Source organism: Malus domestica, chromosome 08 (genome assembly GCF_042453785.1).
Source record: "Malus domestica chromosome 08, GDT2T_hap1".
Taxonomy (NCBI): Eukaryota; Viridiplantae; Streptophyta; class Magnoliopsida; order Rosales; family Rosaceae; genus Malus; species Malus domestica.
In genome coordinates this window covers 3,828,399-3,850,413 of record NC_091668.1, presented here as the reverse complement: position 1 = coordinate 3,850,413, position 22,015 = coordinate 3,828,399, and the positions used below count along the sequence as shown (strand labels likewise).

Sequence of the window (22,015 nt, the reverse complement as noted above, 5' to 3'; positions counted from 1 at the left end):
GAAACTTCTTACTTATGGCATACTATGTGGTCGCTCCACTCGCACTGCATTAGGGCCGGCCCTACTCAACGAGGTCTTGCATAATCCTCCATTTAATCCATCATACTCATTGCCATACTAGTTTGAACTGTCACTGTTCCTCGAGATTATCCAGAGAATTTGATTGAGGAGCTAATCAAAACCCTATTCCACCCTTTTCCTTTTTCTTGTTATGATGAGTAATGTGATCCCATCTACCTCCTGCCATCACCAAATCAACTTGAATGCAGCTTTAAATACACCTCCGTGGCTCCTTTTGTTTACACATGGCCAACTATTTCTCTCTCTCTCTCTCTAAAAAGTTGGGGACTTTGAATGTTATACATTGTAGAAGAAGTCAATGTCTTGAGCATTTCTATGTGTAGGTACATGAAAATATCCCTAGATGGAGAAGACATCGGCAGCCTTCTCTTGCACACATTGTTGTGTTTTCTTAATTTGGTTCTTTCTTGCTGCTTCTGCTTCCACTGCAGACCTGGCACTGAATTTCTACGCAGCTTCATGCCCTTCTGCCGAGTTTATTGTCCGAAACACTGTGAGATCGGCCTCCGACTTGGACCCTACCGTCCCCGGGAAGCTCCTCCGTCTGCTCTTCCATGATTGCTTTGTGGAGGTAAAGTAAACAAACCCTGCTTTGGTATATTTCTCTTGCTCTCTTAGATGAATTGCACCCCTTTACTGCTCCAAGTCCTAAAACCAACTTATATAACAAAGTACTCTTTTCTGTCGCGCCCCAAAATCTCGGCCTTTTTAGAACTAGAAGTCCTTCAAACCTACGCATTCTTTCTGTCACGCTCCAAAACCCCGGTCACGAGACACTCGTGATTTTTGGCCTTTAATTTGACAGTATCGACTTGATACTAACCAAATGAATTACACAGGGTTGTGATGCATCTGTGCTTCTACAAGGAACTGGGACTGAGAGAAGTGATCCGGCAAACACATCTCTGGGAGGGTTTGCAGTGATCGATTCGGCCAAGAGACTGCTTGAAGTCTTCTGTCCCGGAACTGTTTCTTGCGCTGACATTGTTGCTCTGGCTGCTAGAGATGCTGTTGAATTTGTCAGATCTCCATCTCCATCTCCCTCAACTCTTTTTTTTTAATTATTCATTATTTTTTAGGATAATGCTATTCACACACCATTTTTTCCTTCTCACACACCCTTGTTAATTTTTTGCCATTGATCTTCTTTAACTCATTCGATCCGACGACCGAAAATTGAGAGGGATGTGTGAGAAATAAAAATGGATGTGTGGATAACACCACCCTATTTTTTATCTGTTTGTATATTTTGGTTGGGTATATTTAATGTGGTGAGTACAAAACAGGCTGGGGGACCTGTGGCTCAGATTCCAACAGGTAGGAGAGATGGGAAAGTTTCTGCAGCTTCAAATGTCAGGCCTAATATTGTAGATACAAGTTTTACAATGGATGAGATGATTAAGCTCTTCTCTTCCAAAGGGTTGTCTTTGGTTGACCTAGCCACCCTATCAGGTACCTTATTTAGGTAGGAAAACTAACGAAAAATGTAAAAAGAAATTAGTTTTAATGAAAAATGACAAATAAATGTGCAGTGAATAGTATCAGGAAAATGTAAAAAATATGATTTTTCGTTAAAAGTGAATAGTAGCGTGAGTGTTTTATTAAAACACCCTCTTTATGTAGCCGTATCACTCGTCCGCCCAAGACACGCACAAATGAGACCCTTGCATTCGGGTTCCATGTGGGACTATTTTGATGGACTTGAATGCGAGTCCCCTTGTGTGTGTCTTGAGTGGACATGCTGCCATTTAATCGCAATGTATATCGACTGTTAGCTGTAACCACTCAGCCTTTGTAGCAACTACTGATCGCTTCGACATTTCAGGAGCACACACTATCGGATCAGCTCACTGCAGTGCATTCAGAGATCGGTTCAAGCAGGACCCGAAAGGAAAATTCACACTCATTGACACATCCTTAGACAATGTTTATGCAGAGGAGCTCATGGAGCAGTGCCCTGCAGGCGCAAATCAGTCTACAACGGTAAAAAATGATCCTAAAACATCGTTTGCGTTCGATAATCAGTACTACCAAAATCTCTTAGCACACAGAGGGCTGTTTCAATCGGATTCCGTCTTGCTAACCGATGGCAGAACAAGAAAACAAGTGGAGATATTTGCACAGGACCAAGTTAGTTTTTTCCAGAGCTGGACTGAGTCATTCTTGAAACTTGCTAGCATCGGCGTGAAGACAGGTGATGAAGGCGAAATTCGAGCCTCTTGTCCGACGACTAATGCCTGAAGGAATGAAAACACTTGCAATCTGGTGATGGTTTTGTAGGTTGGAGGAGAAAAATTGAAAGGCAATTTTGGCCAAATGGTACTACTTTGGAAGCGTTGCTGAATGTCTATAAACTTGTTTTTAGGGTCATTTTAGTTGCGGTCCTTGATCATCTCAATTGTTAGATTGAAACCTTATAGTTTTTTAATTTTCGATCAAAGTCATTTGAATTTGTACACCTCAGCATTTTAGTATTTATTATATTTACATGTCATTTTTTTGTATTTTAAACTAAAAATGGTTGATTGAGGCAAACTTCAAAACACTTCGTCTTCTTGTTTTTTTATATTTGAAAATGGCTCTAATTAGCAACATTTAAGGGATTTGAATCAAATAATTGTCACTCAGTATTATAGTCTAGTGATATTCCTCTTTATTTATAAATGAGAGATCTTATGTTTGAATCTCGTAAATAGTGAATTCGATACCAAATTAGATTGCCTATTGTGTGGCTTCCGAACTCCAAAAAAAAAAAAAAAAATTTTTGTTGTTGTTAAAAGATAGATTTGTTAGACTAGGAAGTCGACGGCGTACAAACCCATGTCTTGGTGCAAGGACAATACTTCTTTCCACCACTGTGGTAAATGACCACTTGCCAATCAAGTAGTATTAAGGGAAATAATGTACCCCATTAAATATACAAAAACAATGTACCCATGAACTTGACAAAAAATGCCAAATGGGTATATATACTAAATTTACAAAAAAGAAAATTATAATTAACGTTGTACCCAAATAAATATAAAAGAAAAAACTCATGGGTACATGTAAACAACTCAAAGAAAAGAATGTACCACATTGTTTAGTAAGCATACGTATGTTACATAAAAAAATGCAGCAACCACAACCATTTTACCTAATTTTCTCCAAAAAAATTGTACCCATATCAATATCTACATATATAAATGTATAACGAAAGTACTCACAAAATATATTGTACCAATATATATATTAGAATGAAATAACATGTAGAATAAAATTGTACCCATGAAATACAAAAGTATAGCCAACCATATATTGAAATTGAACAATCAAGATTAATATTCAATATTCTTTAAAAAAAAGGATTAATATTCAATAATAAAAGGAAAATAAAAAATAAAAAGAAGAAAAGAAGTTGACTACATAAATATAATGGTCTGGGTAGGTTTGGTGTATGGACGATGAACAAGCATGATGGATTGAGTTTGGATGTGATGTGAGTGAGGGATGAAAAATAATGGAGGAGTTTAAGGGTGCGTTTGTTGCACTAGACTATTTCGGACTGGACTACCTTAGACTAGACTAAGTTGGACTGATTTGACACACCCCAACCCCGATATTCCCCAAATACCAGGATGGGCACGTGCTGGCCGACACCCAAGGGTGACAAAGCCATTTTAAACGCGCATATAACTAAAATATATGCAATTAGAACGATTATACCAAAGCAGGAACGTGCTCAGAGCATACAACTAACTAAGAATAATATGAAAGAGTTACTCAGAAAAGATACGAACGTGGAAATGATACCTATACTGAGAAGACTCGAGGATAACTAAGCCGAAGCACCCTGACACCGAGATCATGTGCGATCCTAACTCCTGAGAGGACGCAAAAACAAAAAAGGTGAGTGGACTAAAGTTTATAATAATAATACTAATAATAAGAAAACCATTTTCTTTATGAACATACTAACCCCCTGTTTTGAAAACATATATATAGTACTACTTAGTAGGTTTTCAGAAAACTCTAGCATGCCATGAAAACGTTCATAAAATATGTACGTGTAAAACAATGCTCAATAAATGTGCTATGGCCGCCTGAAGGAAAATCCGTAAATCTCATCATACTGTACTATCTAGGGGTATCATAGTCGCCCGAAGGCAGTACCTGTCCATCACCAAAGGTGAAGCTGTACGACATTGGGTTACGCCAGTGAAGAAATATGGTAGGCCCCATCATTCGAAGGTGAAACTGTACGACTCCGGGTTACGTTGGAGAAGAAAATATATACATCACACACCGACACTAGTCGTGGCTAGTGAATCTGTCCGACACTGCTTTCAGCAGTGAAGCTGGGCGTATATCATAATATCTCATCTCACTCCTCATCAACTATGTCCTATGGCCATAGACATCATAATACCCGTGTTGTGTGGATGTGCTGTATGATAACCCACTAAATATGTACCGAAAACATATCTAAAAAATCTCATATCAAAATCCAGAGCTCAAAAGCTCCAAGCGTCAACACATAAATCCATCATAATTCACATTTATAAATCCATAGAATTCCATATATGAAAATCCCACAATTCATAACTCATATTCGGAAACGGTAAAATAAATCATATTCATAATCCATAGAGTTTCATATATGAAAATCTAATGATTCAATACCTTTCATAAAACGTAAGTGTGATAAATCATAACTATCTCGTAAACCATAAATATAGAAATCTGGAAAAACAATATATAAAACATATTCAAATCATGAAGTGTGAAATGCATGCTAGGCTAATATTTATAAAAATATGTAAGTTTAGAAGATGTCCACTTACAGATATTTCGTTGCCCTGGAACTGCTCGAGCTAGCAAGGATGACGTCGCTTCCCACCAACGCGCCTAAACACAATTAGGGACCATTTAGTAAAACTATATCCAAACGATAGAATTTGGGAAAACGGATTGTGAATTCGGATCCGGCACGTCGAAAAATCTAAGGAGGGACCTAGGTTTCCCCCCATGAGCCACCGCACGCGACGGCTGACAGTCTTGACTCGCCGAAAAATACAACAACTCTAAAAATTCCCAAATTTTACAGGCAAGTAGATCTTAATGAGGGGAGTAATTTTCATACCTGGGCCGAAGTCCAATTGGCTGGGAAATGCCTGAAATCACCCTTGGACCGTCAGAAACCCTAAAAATGAGTATGCTTCGATTTAACTTCTCCGATGCTCCACCGCCTCCAAGGTTGTTTAGGGTTTGTTCTTGGCCTTTGGAGGAGTGGTTTGGTGGTGGTAGTGGTGGTCGGAACCCGCAGGATTGGCGATTCGCGCCGTGACCCCTTCGGAACCCACGAGTTACGTTTTCCTCAAATTGGGGGTTAAAGGAACTAGGTTTTGGGTGGAAATGGAATAAGGAAGGCTGTAAATCATCGAAAAAATAGACGGAGAACCATTGGGAAAAGTTGCTAGAACTCAGGTCGGGTCGCTGTGTAACGGGTCAAGGGGAAAGGGTCTAGTTGGCTACTCTCCCAACTCTCTCCTTGCTTTCCTTTCTCCATTTTCTGATTGTTTCACTTTCTCCTCTCCTCCTTCATGATTGGGCAACACCCTCTCATCTCTCTCATTTTTCTTCTCTCTCATCCATCCATCTCTCTCATTTCTCTCATTCCTTTCCATCCCAGCCACACACGTGGCATCATCTCACTGCTCCAATAAAATATGGAGCCTTCCAAGATTTATGGTCAATGACCATTTTACCCTCAACTTCGTTCGTTAATAACTCATTTGTTATACCTCCAAATTACGTTCTGTTTGCGCCCACGTGTTCGTACCGACGAATACTACGAGGATATGCCAAGAAAACGGATCTTACGTGACACGACAAGGTGGTTAATAAAAATCAACATTTTACCTTGAAGGGCATTTTCGTAAATCCGCGTATTAAAATTATAAAAACTGTAAAATTCGGAGACGGGTTGTTACAGATTTAGTGAAGCGTTTGGTGCAGTGTCAGACTAAGAAACAGGATAGTGAAAATAGTACTATCCACAGTTTGGTGTTTGCAAATTATTGTTCAATTTTAATTTCTTTCAACCACGAACTAATACTGTACGATTAACAAGAATTAAACCAATATTATACAAAAAAGCCAAATTTACAGTTTAGAAGATGAACGAGCCTTGTATAAGATTTATTGAACATTGGTTTCACCTTCACCAAACCACATGGTGAGCAATTTAGGGCCTTTGACACTGATGAACTAAGCTTGATGTTCATTTGCAATGGCCTTGGCCAAAAGAGTTTTCTAGCATCATGCGGCCGTAGAAAAGGACTTCTCTTGAATGGTCTTTTAAGAAAACAAGCAGAAATTAGAAAGAGTTAGGAACTTGTTGAATTAGGAAGCCCAGTACGATGTAAAAAAGGTTATCTGGGTTATGGGATCAGAAAAGTGTGCTTTCTGTATGCTCAGAAGCTTGTTGAAAAGCCATAAAATGGGTATTTTAAAGTAAGAAAATCGGGGAGTTTTGGATCAAGATTAAACCAAAATATGATAACATCAAATTTCTAGCAAAACGAAAGCAGGGAATGAAGAAAAAAATCACTTCAATTTACAAAAACTTATCAATCAATTCATAAAAGGAAAAATAGAAGATAAATTGAAAACAAATGGGTAGTAATCAAAACCAATAAACCAATCAAATCCCAGAAATCAATCAAACCCACAAATCGATCAAAACCAGAAATCTATCAAAACCCAGTAATAATTTCACGAATCTTCAAAACAAAATTGAAGAAAACTAAGAAGAGAAAGTGGCAGAGGAAGCATTGATTTACAAGGACGTGGCGGTGTTCCTGGGATGGTCCGGCGAGGTTGTTGAGCAAGATAAGGAGTTGAGCAGAGCGAGGAGTCAAGCGGGACAATGCGAGAGAAAAGAAGGGTCTTAGCAATCTGGTGGTATTTGGGGGGTCTCGCTAAGACTATCTAGCGAGCTCCGTAGTCGAGGCGAGTGAGGTTTAATCCCATTAAACTAGTCCCTTCCTCTAACAAATATGGGACTATATTAATACCTAATCCAGTCTAGTCTAGTCCTACTTAATAAGGACAAACAAACGCCCGCTAAAAGGCTGTTTCTTTGACTTAAGAGCAAGTCCACCGGAGTGGACATTGCCCAGCACACAGTCCAAAAAACAGCCCAGCACCCTGTCCATTACCTCCAACCCGTGCAACAGCCTGGGGCCCAGCCCATGCTGGTCTCTGGGCCAGCTCAAAACTGACTGACCAAGAAGCTGGGCAAGTGGCCACGTGGCAACTCCCTGGCTCTTGGATTTGAATATTTTTCAAATCCAACGGTCCAGATTAATTAACTATATTAAAAATTATTAAAAATTATAAAAAAATACAGAAAAATTATTAAAAAATACAGAAAATTAAAAAAAAAAAACAGAAAATTTTTAAAAATGTTATTTTTTTTCTATAAATAATAAAGTTTGTGGTTGAAGAATAAAGTGTATTTGATGAGTTTATGTAATTTCATTTTAGTGTGTTTTTTTTTTATAGTTTATTTGATGAGTTTATGTAATTTTATTTTAGTGTGTTTTTTTTAAGTTTATTTGATGAATATGTAATTTTATTTTAGTGTGTATTTTTTTTAAGTTTATTTGAAATTTTATCCGAAATTGGTTAAAAATCTTATCCGAAATAAACTTAAAAAAAAAAACCACACCAAATAAATGCGCTGGGTGCCAGCGCATTTTTTTAGGGATGGAGATGCCTTGGCCTATTACTGTTCACTCCAGTCTATTACTGTTCACTCCAGTCTATTACTGTTCACTTGAGTGGATAAATGCGCTGGGTGCTGGCGCAAAGTCCTTAGGGGTGGACTTGCTCTAAATGTAGGAAGGGATGAGACTTCAATTGGACAATACTTGGATGCTGAACAGTCAGCACACCAATATTACCGATCACTACGTGGATCAATTGAATTTAAACATTTGTCATTTGAAACCTATCCCAACAATTGCTATCGTAATACCCAAACACCCAACTGTCACCTTATGTCCCTAACTAAACAGCAGCATCTTCTTCCCCTCACTTCTTCCATGGCAGATCTCACCAACCAATTCATCTCTCCTCCGTCAACCCCACCTCCATCCCCTCGTCCAACCTATCTTCCGTCCTCCACAACAAGTCCGCGACCACGGCTACATCGTCGACTCCGCCGCCATCGTTTGCAAGATACAAGCTGTAAACTTTAGCAATCGCGGTGCAATACTCTTTTCGAACGACGACGTCGATCCACTGCGGGAGACCGTCCTTGACAATGGCCGTCGTCCACGACGGAGGACGACTAGTTATAGTTACTGCAGAAGAGAGGGATTGGAGGTGGGTCGCTGGAGAAAAGAAGGATTGGTGGTGGGGTGGCCTGTTAGGGTCGCCGGAGAAGAGAAACCATGCCGGCCATGGCTTGTAAGATTCGCAAACTTGGAGGAGAAAGACCAAGTGGTATGTTTGGCTAAGGGTTTAATAAGAGAAACGGTGTTTGGTTACTTGGTTATAAAACTTAAACATTTAACACTTGTCTAGTTTTTATTGGGCCATGTAAGTTAATGAGTAAAATTAGGTACTGACTTGTCAGTACACAAGTATTGTCGATTTCAATTATCAACTAAAAATCTGGACAAAGCAATTAATATTAATTACAACAAAAAAAAAGGGCTAATACTTTAACAAAAAAATTATAAATAATTAGCAAAGTGTTGACGTGTAATTTTTCAAATTATGAAATGACGATGTGGACAAATTCAAAGGATCTTGATCAAAAATAGAAAAACAATAAAATTTCAATCAATGCAATATGAAAATGAGGGATGAAAGCCTTTTTTTCTTAACATAAATTTGTAAAACCTTATATTGTTTGTGCTGTCAATTAACGCAGAAGATCAATACATTTTGTTTCAAGTGATCAGAGTAAAGAGAGGAAATTAAAATGGCTGTTATCTTGGTCGAAAAATCGGATTTTCCCCTGCAGGATGCCCTGAGCCTGAGGGCTTATGTGATTAGTTGCTTAGGCTGGTTTGGTATTGCTGTGCTTTGAAAAAAAGCTGCTGTGAGAATAAGCGGCTGTGCTGTGAGAATAAGCGGCTGTGAAATAAATCAGCTAAGTGTTTGGTAAACTTTTTTGTAAAAGTGCTTTTGGAAAAAAAAGCAGTCTGATAGTGGGTCTTTTCATTAAAGAAGTACTGTAGCTTCGTGTGCTTTGAAAAAAAGCCAGTTTTCCAAAGCTACAAATAGCAGCTTCAGCTTTTTCCTTTGATTTCAGCTTATTCTCACAGCAGCTTCTAAAATAAGCCATTTTTTTTCAGTTTACCAAACACCTAAAACCCTCACAACTTTTTTTCATGGGTGCTTTTTTTTTAAGCACCTTACTCCCAAACTAGGTCTAAACCACCAGCAGCAGCAGCAACATAGGGCAAATTTTATAACAAAAAATGTAACAGTAATACATAATTACACATAGACGAATTGGCACAAACTATATATAGTGACAATTGGTTTGTGTGTATAATAGGTAAAAAAGAATTCAAGTATGCAAGTAGCAACTTGTACAAAAATAAGAAATAAAAGTGCTTTCGGTCGTTGCGATACTATAATTCTTCTGTATTCAGTCTCACCCAATAAGTCGGAATAATGCAAAATCAAGCTAGACAATAATAATTATTTTTTGTGTGAAAAGTAGGGGACTTGCTGTTAGAGATATGTAAACAATCTGTGATAAATTTATAAATGCTAATAAATAAACAGTGTATGAACAATGAAATAATATTAAACATAAATATTGAAGATCGAGGCTTGCATACCGCAATGTCCTTGAAACAGAAATTTCGCCCCTACTCAGTGCTTGTAGTTCTACGGATGTCTGCTTCACCAGGATTCAACGATCAAGTCAGAATTCCAGCACCAGAAAACTTGACTTTTGACGAATTTCTATGTGGTTCTCTCAGAAAGGATATATGTGATTGTTGAAGAAGAATGTTGATTTTCTGTGTCTTAAATGCCATGCAGATGGATGTATATATAGTGGGATTATACTTGTTTGCAACATGTATGAGAATGAGATATGACTGTTAGGAGACATCTCTTCAGATTGAGTGCTATGTTCTCTGCATTTTTTCATTACCTTCAGACTTCATCTGAAAAGATGAGTATGTTTAAATAAAAAATAATTTAATTAAATTCAAAATTAATTAAAAACAATTAATTTTCAATTAATTAGTACACCCCAAAGCCCATCTTTTGATAATTGATTATATATATTAATTACCAATTAATTAGTACACCCCAAAGCTCAACCCCAAGGGTGAGCCCAATTTTATTCTTCAAGGCTTATTACTCCAATTACTTTCTATAAGGGACAAAACCTTATAAAGTGAGGAAATCTTTTGGGTGTGGTACCAAGAAATTTCTACTCAAAATTTCCAACACTTTCATCAATAAAAATTTGGGTTCACTTAGTTGATACTAGCATATGGGCACACACAAAGTGTGTGAGAAATTTTTTTATTTTTGTTTTTGAAATAGAAGGAGAGAGGAAGAGAGTGATCGAGAATGTGGGAGTGAGAAGTTTTTTTATTTTATTTTATTTTTATAATTAGAAATATGTTAGGATTACATGTAGGTGAGGTTTTGAAAAGAAAAAAAAACAGTAAAATTTGGTTGTGTGAAATTACATTTTTGCATCATATTTCTTATTTATGTTATGTTTTAATTAGAAGGTTAAACTGGTAATTTCATAGGGTTTTGGTTGACAATGAGTGTTTTATTAATTAATAAAGATTACCACAATTCTAATAAGTTTGGATGAGAAATTAATTTTCAAGAAATTTTAAAATTATTTTTTAGAATTTGTGAATTTTCTTCTATGGCGTTAAATGGACATGAGAATTCAAGTACAAAATTTAATGTGTATATACGAGAGATAATAGTTAGGAAATGTACTAACAGAGGTGGTGGGTTATGGTGGCAACGTCGACGGTGATGGCGATGACGATGGTGGGTGAGTGTTTGTAACAACGGTGATGATAATTGGTCATGATGGTGGTGGCGGCGGCGATGACAATGATCGGTGGTGGTGATGGTGGGTAGCAATGGTGGGAATGGTGGTGATGGCAAGTGGTGGTGCCAACAACGATGTTGATGGTAGGTGGAGATTGTGGCAATGATGATGCTGGTAATTAATGGTGGTGGCGGCGACGACAATGGTGATGGGACTGACAATGATGGTCGCTAATAGTTTAGTTTTATTTATTTTTATTTTTAGTTGTTAAAACTTACACTAATGAAAATTTAGAAATGACAACTATTACATAGAATTTAAACTTGAGAATTTGAAGTCCTAAATTTCGAGATTTTCTTTTCACTTGGAAATTATAAAATTTTATGTTTATGAATCTAAACAAGAAAATTAATGCATGTTAATACATAAATTATGATTTTTGTCTAAATTTCAATTTCAAATTTATTTTCCTCATCCAAACAAAAAAAGAGAGTAGAATTTGGACATAAAAAGAAAGCTATGATAGCACATGACCTACATGTAGAGGCCAAGTTAGAAAAATTGATGAAAAACAGTTTGGCGAAAAGAGTATAGATCCTCTCCAAATCTAAAAAAATTGAGCCTAAAGATCAAATAATCCGAGCCGTTGAAAGTACTTTTAAAATGATAGAAAGTTTTTTTGGTGAAATTGTTTTTGGGTCCATGATTTTTCAAGGCAGCAGAAAATCATGATTTTTGTGTAATTGAAATATTTGTCCTGTGGCGTAACTTTTCATGTGTTATGGTGGACAACATAATTGATATTTTCCACTTATAGAGAAATTTAAGTGATATTGTAGCAACACATAATAGGGTTCCAAATACACCAAAAACTTTCTCAAAATACTCGCAACATGAATATAAATGTGAAGTTAAATGTGGGGGTAATATTAAGGAGATTAAATTTGTAGAATTTTTTTTATAAACTACATGACATGGAAGTTGATTATTGGATTATAACTTACGCGTTAATAAATGTTCTCATTGCTATCGGTGACATATCATATAGTTTGTAAAATTTATTTACAAATTTAGTCTCCCTAGCATTACTCTAAATGTAATAATACATGTTTCAACAGAGCCTTTATCCAAAAAGGGTCCCCACCTTTTGGTAAAAAAGAAGACAAGTTATGAAGTTCATTATACATCAAACTTTAACGATCCACAATATTTATATTTTTTTAGACGCATGAGTATATTTTTCAATGAGGTCGTTTCGATAACAGGGCATCAGCGTAGAAAGTAGTACATAGGCATGGGCCATGTTCTCAACTCAACCAACAAAAAGCCAAGACTCTCACGTTCAAATCCTATATCAATACCAAGACCGAGTCAACTCGATCCACTCTCAAGTCAAATCCAAAACCTTTGTTAGCGTCTATTTAATTTTGGAAATTGATTAGATAAAAAGCTCATACCCCTCTTTTCTTTTTCTTGTTTTCTTTTGTTTTCAAGAGGGATCAAGTTTATGACTTCCCTCCTATTTTTCTTGTATTTATGTTTTTGCCTTCATGAGGGTCAGATTTAAGTCTCGCCCTCTATTCTTTATATTTTATTATTAGAGTAAGGTTTATGTACTCGTATTTCTTTAAAAAGAAATATTGATCACATTAACAGCATATCGATCCAAAATTAACAACATATCAATTAAATACTGAAAAATAATCATTAAACATAGAAATTTTGGTGTCATATACAAAAATAACGTAGATTGTTTACGTGTAAATACTTCTGTGTGCTGATGTGGATGACACTTTCTTAAAGTAGTCCCAAAGTGAGCAATATATTTCATAATTAAGTTTAGACTTTTTTTTTCTTTGAACAAGCGATATTATTTACACTAAGATGAGAGGGTGGGTTTAACTTCATAATGAGCTAGCAATAATGAGGTTCAAATTCACATTCGACGAGAATCAAACCTAAGACCTCTTACTTACAAGTGAAGATGAATACTACTAGACCGTAGTATTAAGGGGCAAGTTCAGACTTTTCTTGTTGCATTAAACAATTGTAAGAAATCTTAATCTTGGTAGAGATAAGTGGACGACTCATGACTTGGAAAGGGCATCCATATATGTGGAAGTTGGAACTACGCCTGAGGATATCCCAATGAAAATTCATATATGTGATCAATGCACTTTGGAAATTTGACATTGGCTTTTGTTATATGCAATTTCCAAGTGCACTGAGATAATTAGTCCACTACTACTGTGTACACTGGCTTATCCATTGCCCTTGTGATTAACTCTTATCATATTCATATATATATATATATTTCGTAATTACGTGTGTTTATGTGGATGACACGTTCTTAAAGTAATTCCAAAGTAAGCAATATATTTCGTAATTAAGTTCAGACTTTTCTTGTTCCATTGAACAATTGTAAGAAATCTTAATCATGGTAGAGATAAGTGGACGGCTCATGACTTAGAAAGGGTATCCATATACGTGGAAGTTGGAACTACGCATGAGGATATCCCAATGAAAATTCATATGTGATCAATGCACTTTTGGAAATTGACATTGACTTTGGTTGTATGCAATATTTCCAAGTACATTGACTTGGCGTGTCCATTGCCCTTGTGACTAACTCTCATCATATTCATATATATATATATATATATATATATATATATATATATATATATGTGGTTAGAACATTTTATTTATTAAATTACAATATAAAAATTATCTCTGTATAATATCTATTAAATTAGAATATTTTTTTAATAATTTATATGTTTCAAACAAATTGACGGTTTTGTACAATAAAGGGGTGTATTGTATATGGAAGTTGATGGACTTTGCTTGACTATTAAATCCAAGGGTATTCAATATATACTTTTAAGGTTTGACGAAAAAAATATAAATATACTTTAAAAGAGTCAATAAAAGTCACAATGTATTGGATAAAGCCATTTTATAATTTTTAAAAAGTCTATGAAAATCTTATTGTATTCAATTATAACTTTTTATGAGTTTGCAAAAGTTTAAGTGTATTCAATTTCATTTATTTTACAAGATTTTTAAAAGTTATGGATTTTAATGGACTTTGCTCTTTCATGGTAATTTTTTTTATGTTTATGAATCCAAACAAGAAAATTGGTGCATGCTAATATATGAATTTTGACTTTTATTTTAAATTTATTTTCTTCATCCAAACAAAGAAAAGTGAAATTTGAACATAACAAGAAAACTATGATAGAAAGTGACATACATGTAGAGGCCAAGTTATAAAGATTGATGAAAAATAATTTGACGAAAATTGAAGTAAACCACATTGGTAACAGTAATACTAAAACACCTTCTCCGAGGTATTTCATTGTACATATGAAGAAAAATAGCGACGAATTAACTTAGAGCTCGTTTTAAATTGCTTTTTAAATGCTAGAAAGATTTTTTTTGGTGAAATTGTTTTTGGGTCCATCATTTTCTAGGGCTTGCAGTAAGGCATGATTTTGTGTAATTGAAATACGTGCCATGTGGTGTTACTTTTTATGTGTTATGGTGGACGACATAATTGGCATTTTTCACTTATGGAGAAATTTAAGTGGTATGGTAACACCACATAATAGGGTTCCAAATACACCAAAATCTTACTCAAAATACTCACAACATGGATATAAATGTGAATTTAAATGTAATAATACATGTTTCAACAGCCTTTATCCAAAAGGGTCCCCACTTTTTGGTGGAAAGAAGACTAATTATGGAGCTTATTATACATCGAACTTCAACGATCTAAACTTTTATGTTTTTTAGATGTATGAATATATTTTTCAATTGAAGACAGGGCATCAGCGTAGATAGTGGTACACAAGCATGGGCCATGTTCTCAACTCAACCAACAAAAAACCAAGACTCTCATGTTCAAATCCTGAATCAAGACCGAGGTCGAGGCAACTCGATCCACTCCCGAGTCAAATCCAAAACATTTGTTAACTTCTATTAATTTTGGAAATTGATGAGAGTAAAAGCTCATCTCCCTCTTTTCTTTTCGTTTTTCTTTTGTTTTCAAGAGGGCTCAAGTTTATGTCTCTCTTTTTATTTTTCTTGTATATTTATTTTTGTTTTGATGAGGATGAGATTTATATCTTGCCCTATATTCTTTCATATTTTATTATTAGGATAAGATTTATGTCTCCGTATTTTTTAAAAAGAAATATTTTTTTAATAAATGATATTATCTACACTAAGGGAAGAGAGTAGGCTTAGCCTCACAATAAGCTAGCAATAATGTGGTTCAAATTCGTCTTTGGTGAGAATTGAACCTAAGACCTCTCATTTACAAGTGAAGAGGAATACCATCAGACCGTAGTACTAAGTGAATTTAAAAAGAAATGTTGATCACATTAATGGCATATCAATCCAAAATTAACACATATTAATCAAACACTGGAAAATAATAATTAAACATACAAATTTTTGGGTCATACACAAGAATGACGTCAATTGTTTACGTGAAATACTTCTGTGTGTAGATATGGATGACACTTGATTTCTGAAAATAGTCCCAAAGTGAGCAATATATTTCGTAATTAAGTTCAGACTTTTCTTGTTACATTGAACAATTGTAAGAAATCTTAATCTTGGTAGAGATAAGTGGACGACTCGTGACTTAGAAAGGGCATCCATGTATGTGGAAGTTGGAACTACGCGTGAGGATATCCCAATGAAAATTCATACATGTGATCAATGTACTTTTGAAAATTTGACATTGACTTTGGTTGTATGCAATACTTCCAAGTGCACTGAGATAATTAGTGCACTACTACTGCGTACACTGGCTTGTCCATTGCCCTTGTGACTAACTCTTATCATATTCATATATATACATGTATTTAGAACATTTTATTTATTAAATTACAATATAAAAATTATCTCTGTAAAATATATATTAAATTAGAATATCTTTTAATAATTTATATGTTTCAAACAAATTGACGGTTTTGTACAATAAAGGGATGTATTGTATATGAAGGTTGATGAACTTTGCTTGACTCGTAAATCCAAAGGGTATTCAATAAATACTATTAAGGTTTGATGAATAGAAATATATATAGACTTTAAAGAAGTCAACGAAAGTCCCCATGTATTGGATAAAGCCTTTATAACTTTTAAAAAGTCTATGAAAATCTTATGGTATTCAATTATAACTTTTTGTGAGTTTGCCAGAGTTTAGGTGTATTCAATTTCATTTATTTTAAAGGACTTGTAAAAGTTATGGATTTTAATGGACTTTCCTCTTTTATGGTAATTTTTTTGTCATGAAAAATTTAACCTCTCCCCCAAAGACTTTGATAATTCATTTTTCTCAATTTTTTGAGGATATACTTCACCATCCACTATAATGCAATGACTATCATTATCACCACGTTCACCACCATGTCGGCACCACCACCTTACCATATCCATCATCGCCGCAACCCTCATTGCCATGAGCATCATCGCCACGCCCATGATGACCACCTATACTAGCATCACCATGGTCGTAATTGCCACCTTTACGACCATCATCACCACCGGGCCATCCTTGCTTCTCCACCACCTGAACACCACCTACCACCACAATCACCACCCCTGCTATTATCATAGTCACCAAAAACACCAACTTTACTACTATCATCTTGTCGACAAGTACTACGTGACACTTTCCACCACCATCGTTGTTACTACCACCTCATAAGCATGATCACCATTTTAATAATAAAAACTAAAACATAATAATGCTTTTTATTAATTGGAAAAGGATCTGACAACAGATCATTTTCCTAGGAATCTCGTGATCGTGATTGTTCATCGTACATCGTATGATCAGAAACCATTTCAAAATTTAAAATTTAAAATTAATTATATAAATAGTACATAATGAAAATTGACCGCACGATATACGATGAACAGTTACGATCACGGAATTCCTTATAAATGGATCCGGCAAGGATCCTTTTCCTCATTAATTGGTCATTAAAAAAATTCATGATAAATCATGTAATCCTAAAATATTCTAGCATTGAGTACTCTCTAAAATTTTGCAAAAGTCCATCACTTAACTCTTTATTATTTTCCACAAAAGTACATTAAAAGTCAAAGAAACTTTATGGAGTTTTAAATAGTTAATCAAATTCTACCAAATCCGTGGAAGTTCATCACTTTTAAAACTCAACAGGAGTCCATATAAATCTTAATAAACCCCCTAAGATTCTTACAATATTTGTTAATTCTGTACCTATAGAGGACTAAATGACACATCAGACATATTATGTGATAGTTTTAATCAGATATGATATGTATTTAAATTGTAATTAAGAAAATAAATGGTTTTCTTTAAATTGACGAGACTGTTTGGAATCAAAGCCACAACCTCATGAAAATTACTTACCAGACCATTAATTCTACCACAAAAATTAATCTATAGAGACAAAACATGATAGAAATAAGTCTGAAAGAAAGATCATGCCCATAAGACCAAGTATTATTATATCACGGATAATTTAATTCTCAAACAAACATAGTAATCAAACCAATAAATGTCTTAAGATTGTTAGAAAAATATGGGCTAATTGCTATATAATCACATAGAAAATCAAGAAATAATTCATGCAATTATATATCAAAGTAATGCATGCACATGAGTAACCAATGTTAAATGAACATGATATAATGGATTAGAAAAACTTTAAAATATGGTCGAGGCAAGGACACTCTGCCCTTAAGACAAGTTTACGCCCTACTATGGTGCTCATGGTTGACCAACGCTTGTCTCCCAAGATACAACGACCAAGTCTTTGTAATAGTAGCACTCCATATCACAATGCTTGACTGAACCACGATTGTATAGAAAACTCTCTCATATGGACTTAAAAGAGACTCTCTAACTTTTAGTGCAGTATATGTATGAATATATAGATGATGAAAAATTGTTCAATAACTATAGGAGGCTTCCCTATTTATAGAATTTGAGATGCCGCTACTAAGACATTACTTCTAATTTCCACTCAATTAATAAATTTAATATAATAATATTAAATTTTCCATCATATTTAAACTATGATTACCAATTTGGAAAGGGATCATCTCCAGATATCTTCCACCAAATTCACCAAATCCGACGATCTGGACCATTAAAATTTAATCGAACGGCTAAAGTTATTATAACTTTTAAAGCGGGTCTCTGTTTGTAGCCGTTAGATCAAATTTCAATGGTCCGGATCCCCGAACTTGATGAATTTGTTGGAAGGAGGATCCCTTTCCTACCAATTGATCAAACTATGTACTTTTCAACGGAAAAATAATTAAACCCGACAACACACAGTTGCCATCCCTGCATGTCTTCCAAATTTCCAATTAGCATATAAGGTTGAGAGCGTATGGTTACAGGAACAACATAATCTAGAGGAAATAGCAAGAAGACTTGCTAATTTGCTATCCATGGCAACTCCCATTTCTAGCTCCTCCTCATTCCTTAGATTTTCCATTGGTTTATCAGCATTTCTATGCCTAATTCTCTGCTCTTTGGCAGTAAGAGATACAAAAACCCACCTCCTTTCACGTACTCATACTGTTGAAGTCAACTATCTTCTACCAGCAAACACCTGCAGCCCCTCCACCAAAGGTTAATCCCATATTTCTCTCTAGCTAGCTCCTCTATCCATGCACGCAGATGTTGTCTTTTTAATCTCTCAATGGAGCGTACTCTACTTGCTTTATATACAGATTATTGCATGCATGGTGTTGAATGAGTGCAAGTACATGGAAATATTTTATAGAAAATTTAGGATTAAATCCCTCATTTTCAATTCCATCGATTGAAATTTTTTATCATGGTCCTTTGATTCTTATCTACGCCAGTATTTTAATAATTATTTACATGTCAACATATTTTAATTTAATTTTCCTAATAAATCCACTTAATGTTAAAAACGTCACCTTTGGCATGTTTATATTTATGGCTAAAATGTACCCACTCCGTTGTGTATTTTAACCATCAAAACCGTCCATCTTTTAAAGAAGAAAATAGACGTATATGGTTCTACAAAAAAAAAAAAAAATCCTAAATCGTTAATCCAAAGGTCATATGATTTCAAATTTAGATGATTTTTGGTAGACACAATCTTTTGAAGAAGATCTAAAAAATAGATGACTTGGATCATTGAAATACATTACGAAGTAAGCTTCATATAAAAATGAGTGTAAAAAAAAGCGGTGCCAACATTTTGTTCCCACACACACACACACACAGATATATATATATATATATATATATATATATATATATGTATGTATGTATATATATGTATGTATATATTGTGACTATTAAGTATGTATGTAATGACACACCTATACATTTTTTCAATTCAGGTCATGACAATAAGGCGCCATCCGTACTGAAAGTGGTCCACAAGCATGGCCCATGCAACCAAGTCCACCAATCCAAATCAAACAGTAACCCTGCCGATCAAGATGAATATCTCACACAAATCCTTAACCAAGACGAAGCCCGAGTCAACTCAATCCACTCCCATTTCAACTACCCAAACAAAAAGTACAGGATCCCCGACCTACTTGCACATTCTGACGCCACAGTGATTCCCGCCCAGTCCGGCAGCGTACTTGGTTCTGGAAACTACATCGTCAGTGTCGGCTTGGGCTCTCCCCAGAAGCAACTCTCGCTTGTATTCGACACCGGCAGCAGTCTCACTTGGACACAGTGCCGACCATGTTCTGTATCTTGTTACCAACAGAAAGATCCCATCTTCGACCCTTCTCTCTCTACCTCTTACTCCAACATCTCCTGCAACTCCCCCGCGTGTTCTCAACTTGCAGCCTCCGGTGTCGCTAGCGGTTGTTCCGCCTCCACCTGTGTTTACGGCCAACAGTATGGAGACCGCTCCTTCACAATCGGCTTCTTTGCCAGCGAGAAGTTAACTTTGACTTCAACAGATGTTTTTACTGGTTTCGTCTTCGGCTGCGGCCAGAATAACCAAGGCTTATTTAGGGGCATCGCCGGTTTGCTCGGTCTCGGTCGAAGCAAGATCTCCCTTGTTGAACAAACCGCTCAGAAGTACAAGAGATTCTTCTCCTACTGCCTCCCTTCCACTTCAAGCTCCACCGGTTACCTCAGCTTAGGCCACTCCGACAACGGACGTTCAGGTTATAACGCCGTCAAGTTCGTGCCGCTCACCACATTATCTCAAGGCGAGTCGTATTACGGCCTCGGACTGGTCGGTATCAACATCGGTGGGAGTCAACTGCCAATTTCGGCTTCGGTATTTTCGACTTCGGGAACAATTATCGACTCGGGGACGGTGATCACGCGCCTCCCAGCCACTGCGTACACAGCGCTGCGGGACGCATTTCGAGAAGCGATGAAGAGGTACCCAACTGCTAGGTCGATTTCTTCCCTGCTGGACACGTGTTACGATTTCAATGGATTCAAAACGATAACCTTTCCAAAGATAGGGTTTGTGTTTGGCAATGGGGTTACGGTAGACGTGGACGCAACAGGAATATTAGTTCAGCAGAGTGCTTCGCAGTTTTGCTTGGCGTTTGCCGGAAACAAAGATGATAGGAGTGTTGGGATTATTGGGAACGTTCAACAGAAGAGGTTGCAGGTAGTGTATGACGTTGCTGGTGGAAAGGTTGGATTTGCCCCCGCTGGTTGCCAATGATTCATTAGGTGAACCAATAGATACAAATGTAATACTGATACAACTAAACAAAGTGGATAGGTTATGTGTTAGTAATACAGCTAGTAAATTAAAAATAAAACATTGGTTTCCCAACCAAAAAAAGATATTAAGTAATTGAGTATGTATGTCAAGAATAATTTTGAGGTGTACTCAGAATATGGTCAAGTGTTTAGAGCTTGAGAAAGTATAAGTCAGGAGAGGGAGGGCACATACCCTCTCTCACTCTTTTCCAAGTTGAAAATTTAGTGTATATATTAATCTTGTGAAATATTTACAAATTCTAGTTGAGTTATTAAGTTTTCCTCCCCCTTCTTTGTTTACTCACTTCCGATCTCATGTTTAAAATCATATTGAGTTGCATATTATTGTTAACATGAATGAGTATTAAATTATCAATGCAACAAGTAAAGAAAAAAATAGAGAAAAAGACAAAATTAGCTTGATTTTTCATGAAAATGGGGTTAAATTCTTAAAGGTGCTCTCACTTACACTACAAGAAAATTGCCTTTTAATAACGTAAAACTTCTGTCGTTTAGGAAAAAAAACATCATTAAAGGATCTTACCCTTGACGCTTTTTAAAATACATGTCATGAGAGAGAGTGAGATCATTTGAAAAAAAAAAAACCATCATGGGTAAGATCTTTTAATGACATTTTTGTTTTAAATGCCATAAATTTTGTCATTAAAAAGCAGTTTCTTGTAGTGCAAGTTAGGAATGAAAAATACATGAATACTCTATTAATGTGTTCTTGATTAATAAGCTCTCATTCAGTGAACCATTTTTGGATCCATCTATATTGAAACAGTGACAAGACATGCAATCCCATGATCATATCCATATAGCACATAAGCGAGAAACCAAACTTCACGCTTGCGACAGTTGATGCCGAACCAATTCAAGTATCTTTAAATTTGCCTATTAGACTGAGTCAAATTTGTTAAATGCAGAAATTCTATTTTCTTCCTTGTTATAAACATACTACATAGACTGAGTCAAACTTGTAAAATGTAGGAACCTAAATTATTTTCTAAGATATTTCGAGATAATACGTATTCTAAAAGTATCAAAAAATTGAAAAGAAAGTATGGTTCCGGAAGTTTTTGGATTGAAAATTAAAAACTTGTCTTCGATTTTTAAACTGTTAGAACCCCGCACATAAC

General features: G+C 35.7%; 2 protein-coding genes across 2 annotated transcripts; both read left to right on the top strand.

Moving 5' to 3' along the window:
- The first annotated feature begins 119 nt into the window (after nt 1-119).
- On the top strand, nt 120-2,626 carry LOC103440557 (peroxidase 18). Its single transcript, XM_008379252.4, has 4 exons — nt 120-652; nt 921-1,100; nt 1,368-1,533; nt 1,907-2,626. The coding sequence occupies exons 1-4, from the start codon at nt 425-427 to the stop codon at nt 2,320-2,322; spliced, it is 990 nt and encodes a 329-aa protein (XP_008377474.3). The 5' UTR covers nt 120-424; the 3' UTR covers nt 2,323-2,626.
- Nucleotides 2,627-18,554: 15,928 nt separating this feature from the next.
- On the top strand, nt 18,555-20,967 carry LOC103440578 (aspartyl protease family protein At5g10770-like). The gene is made up of 2 exons (XM_008379277.4): nt 18,555-18,776; nt 19,523-20,967. Exons 1-2 carry the CDS (start codon nt 18,593-18,595, stop codon nt 20,830-20,832), a joined length of 1,494 nt encoding a protein of 497 aa, XP_008377499.3. The 5' UTR covers nt 18,555-18,592; the 3' UTR covers nt 20,833-20,967.
- Nucleotides 20,968-22,015: the final 1,048 nt, after the last annotated feature.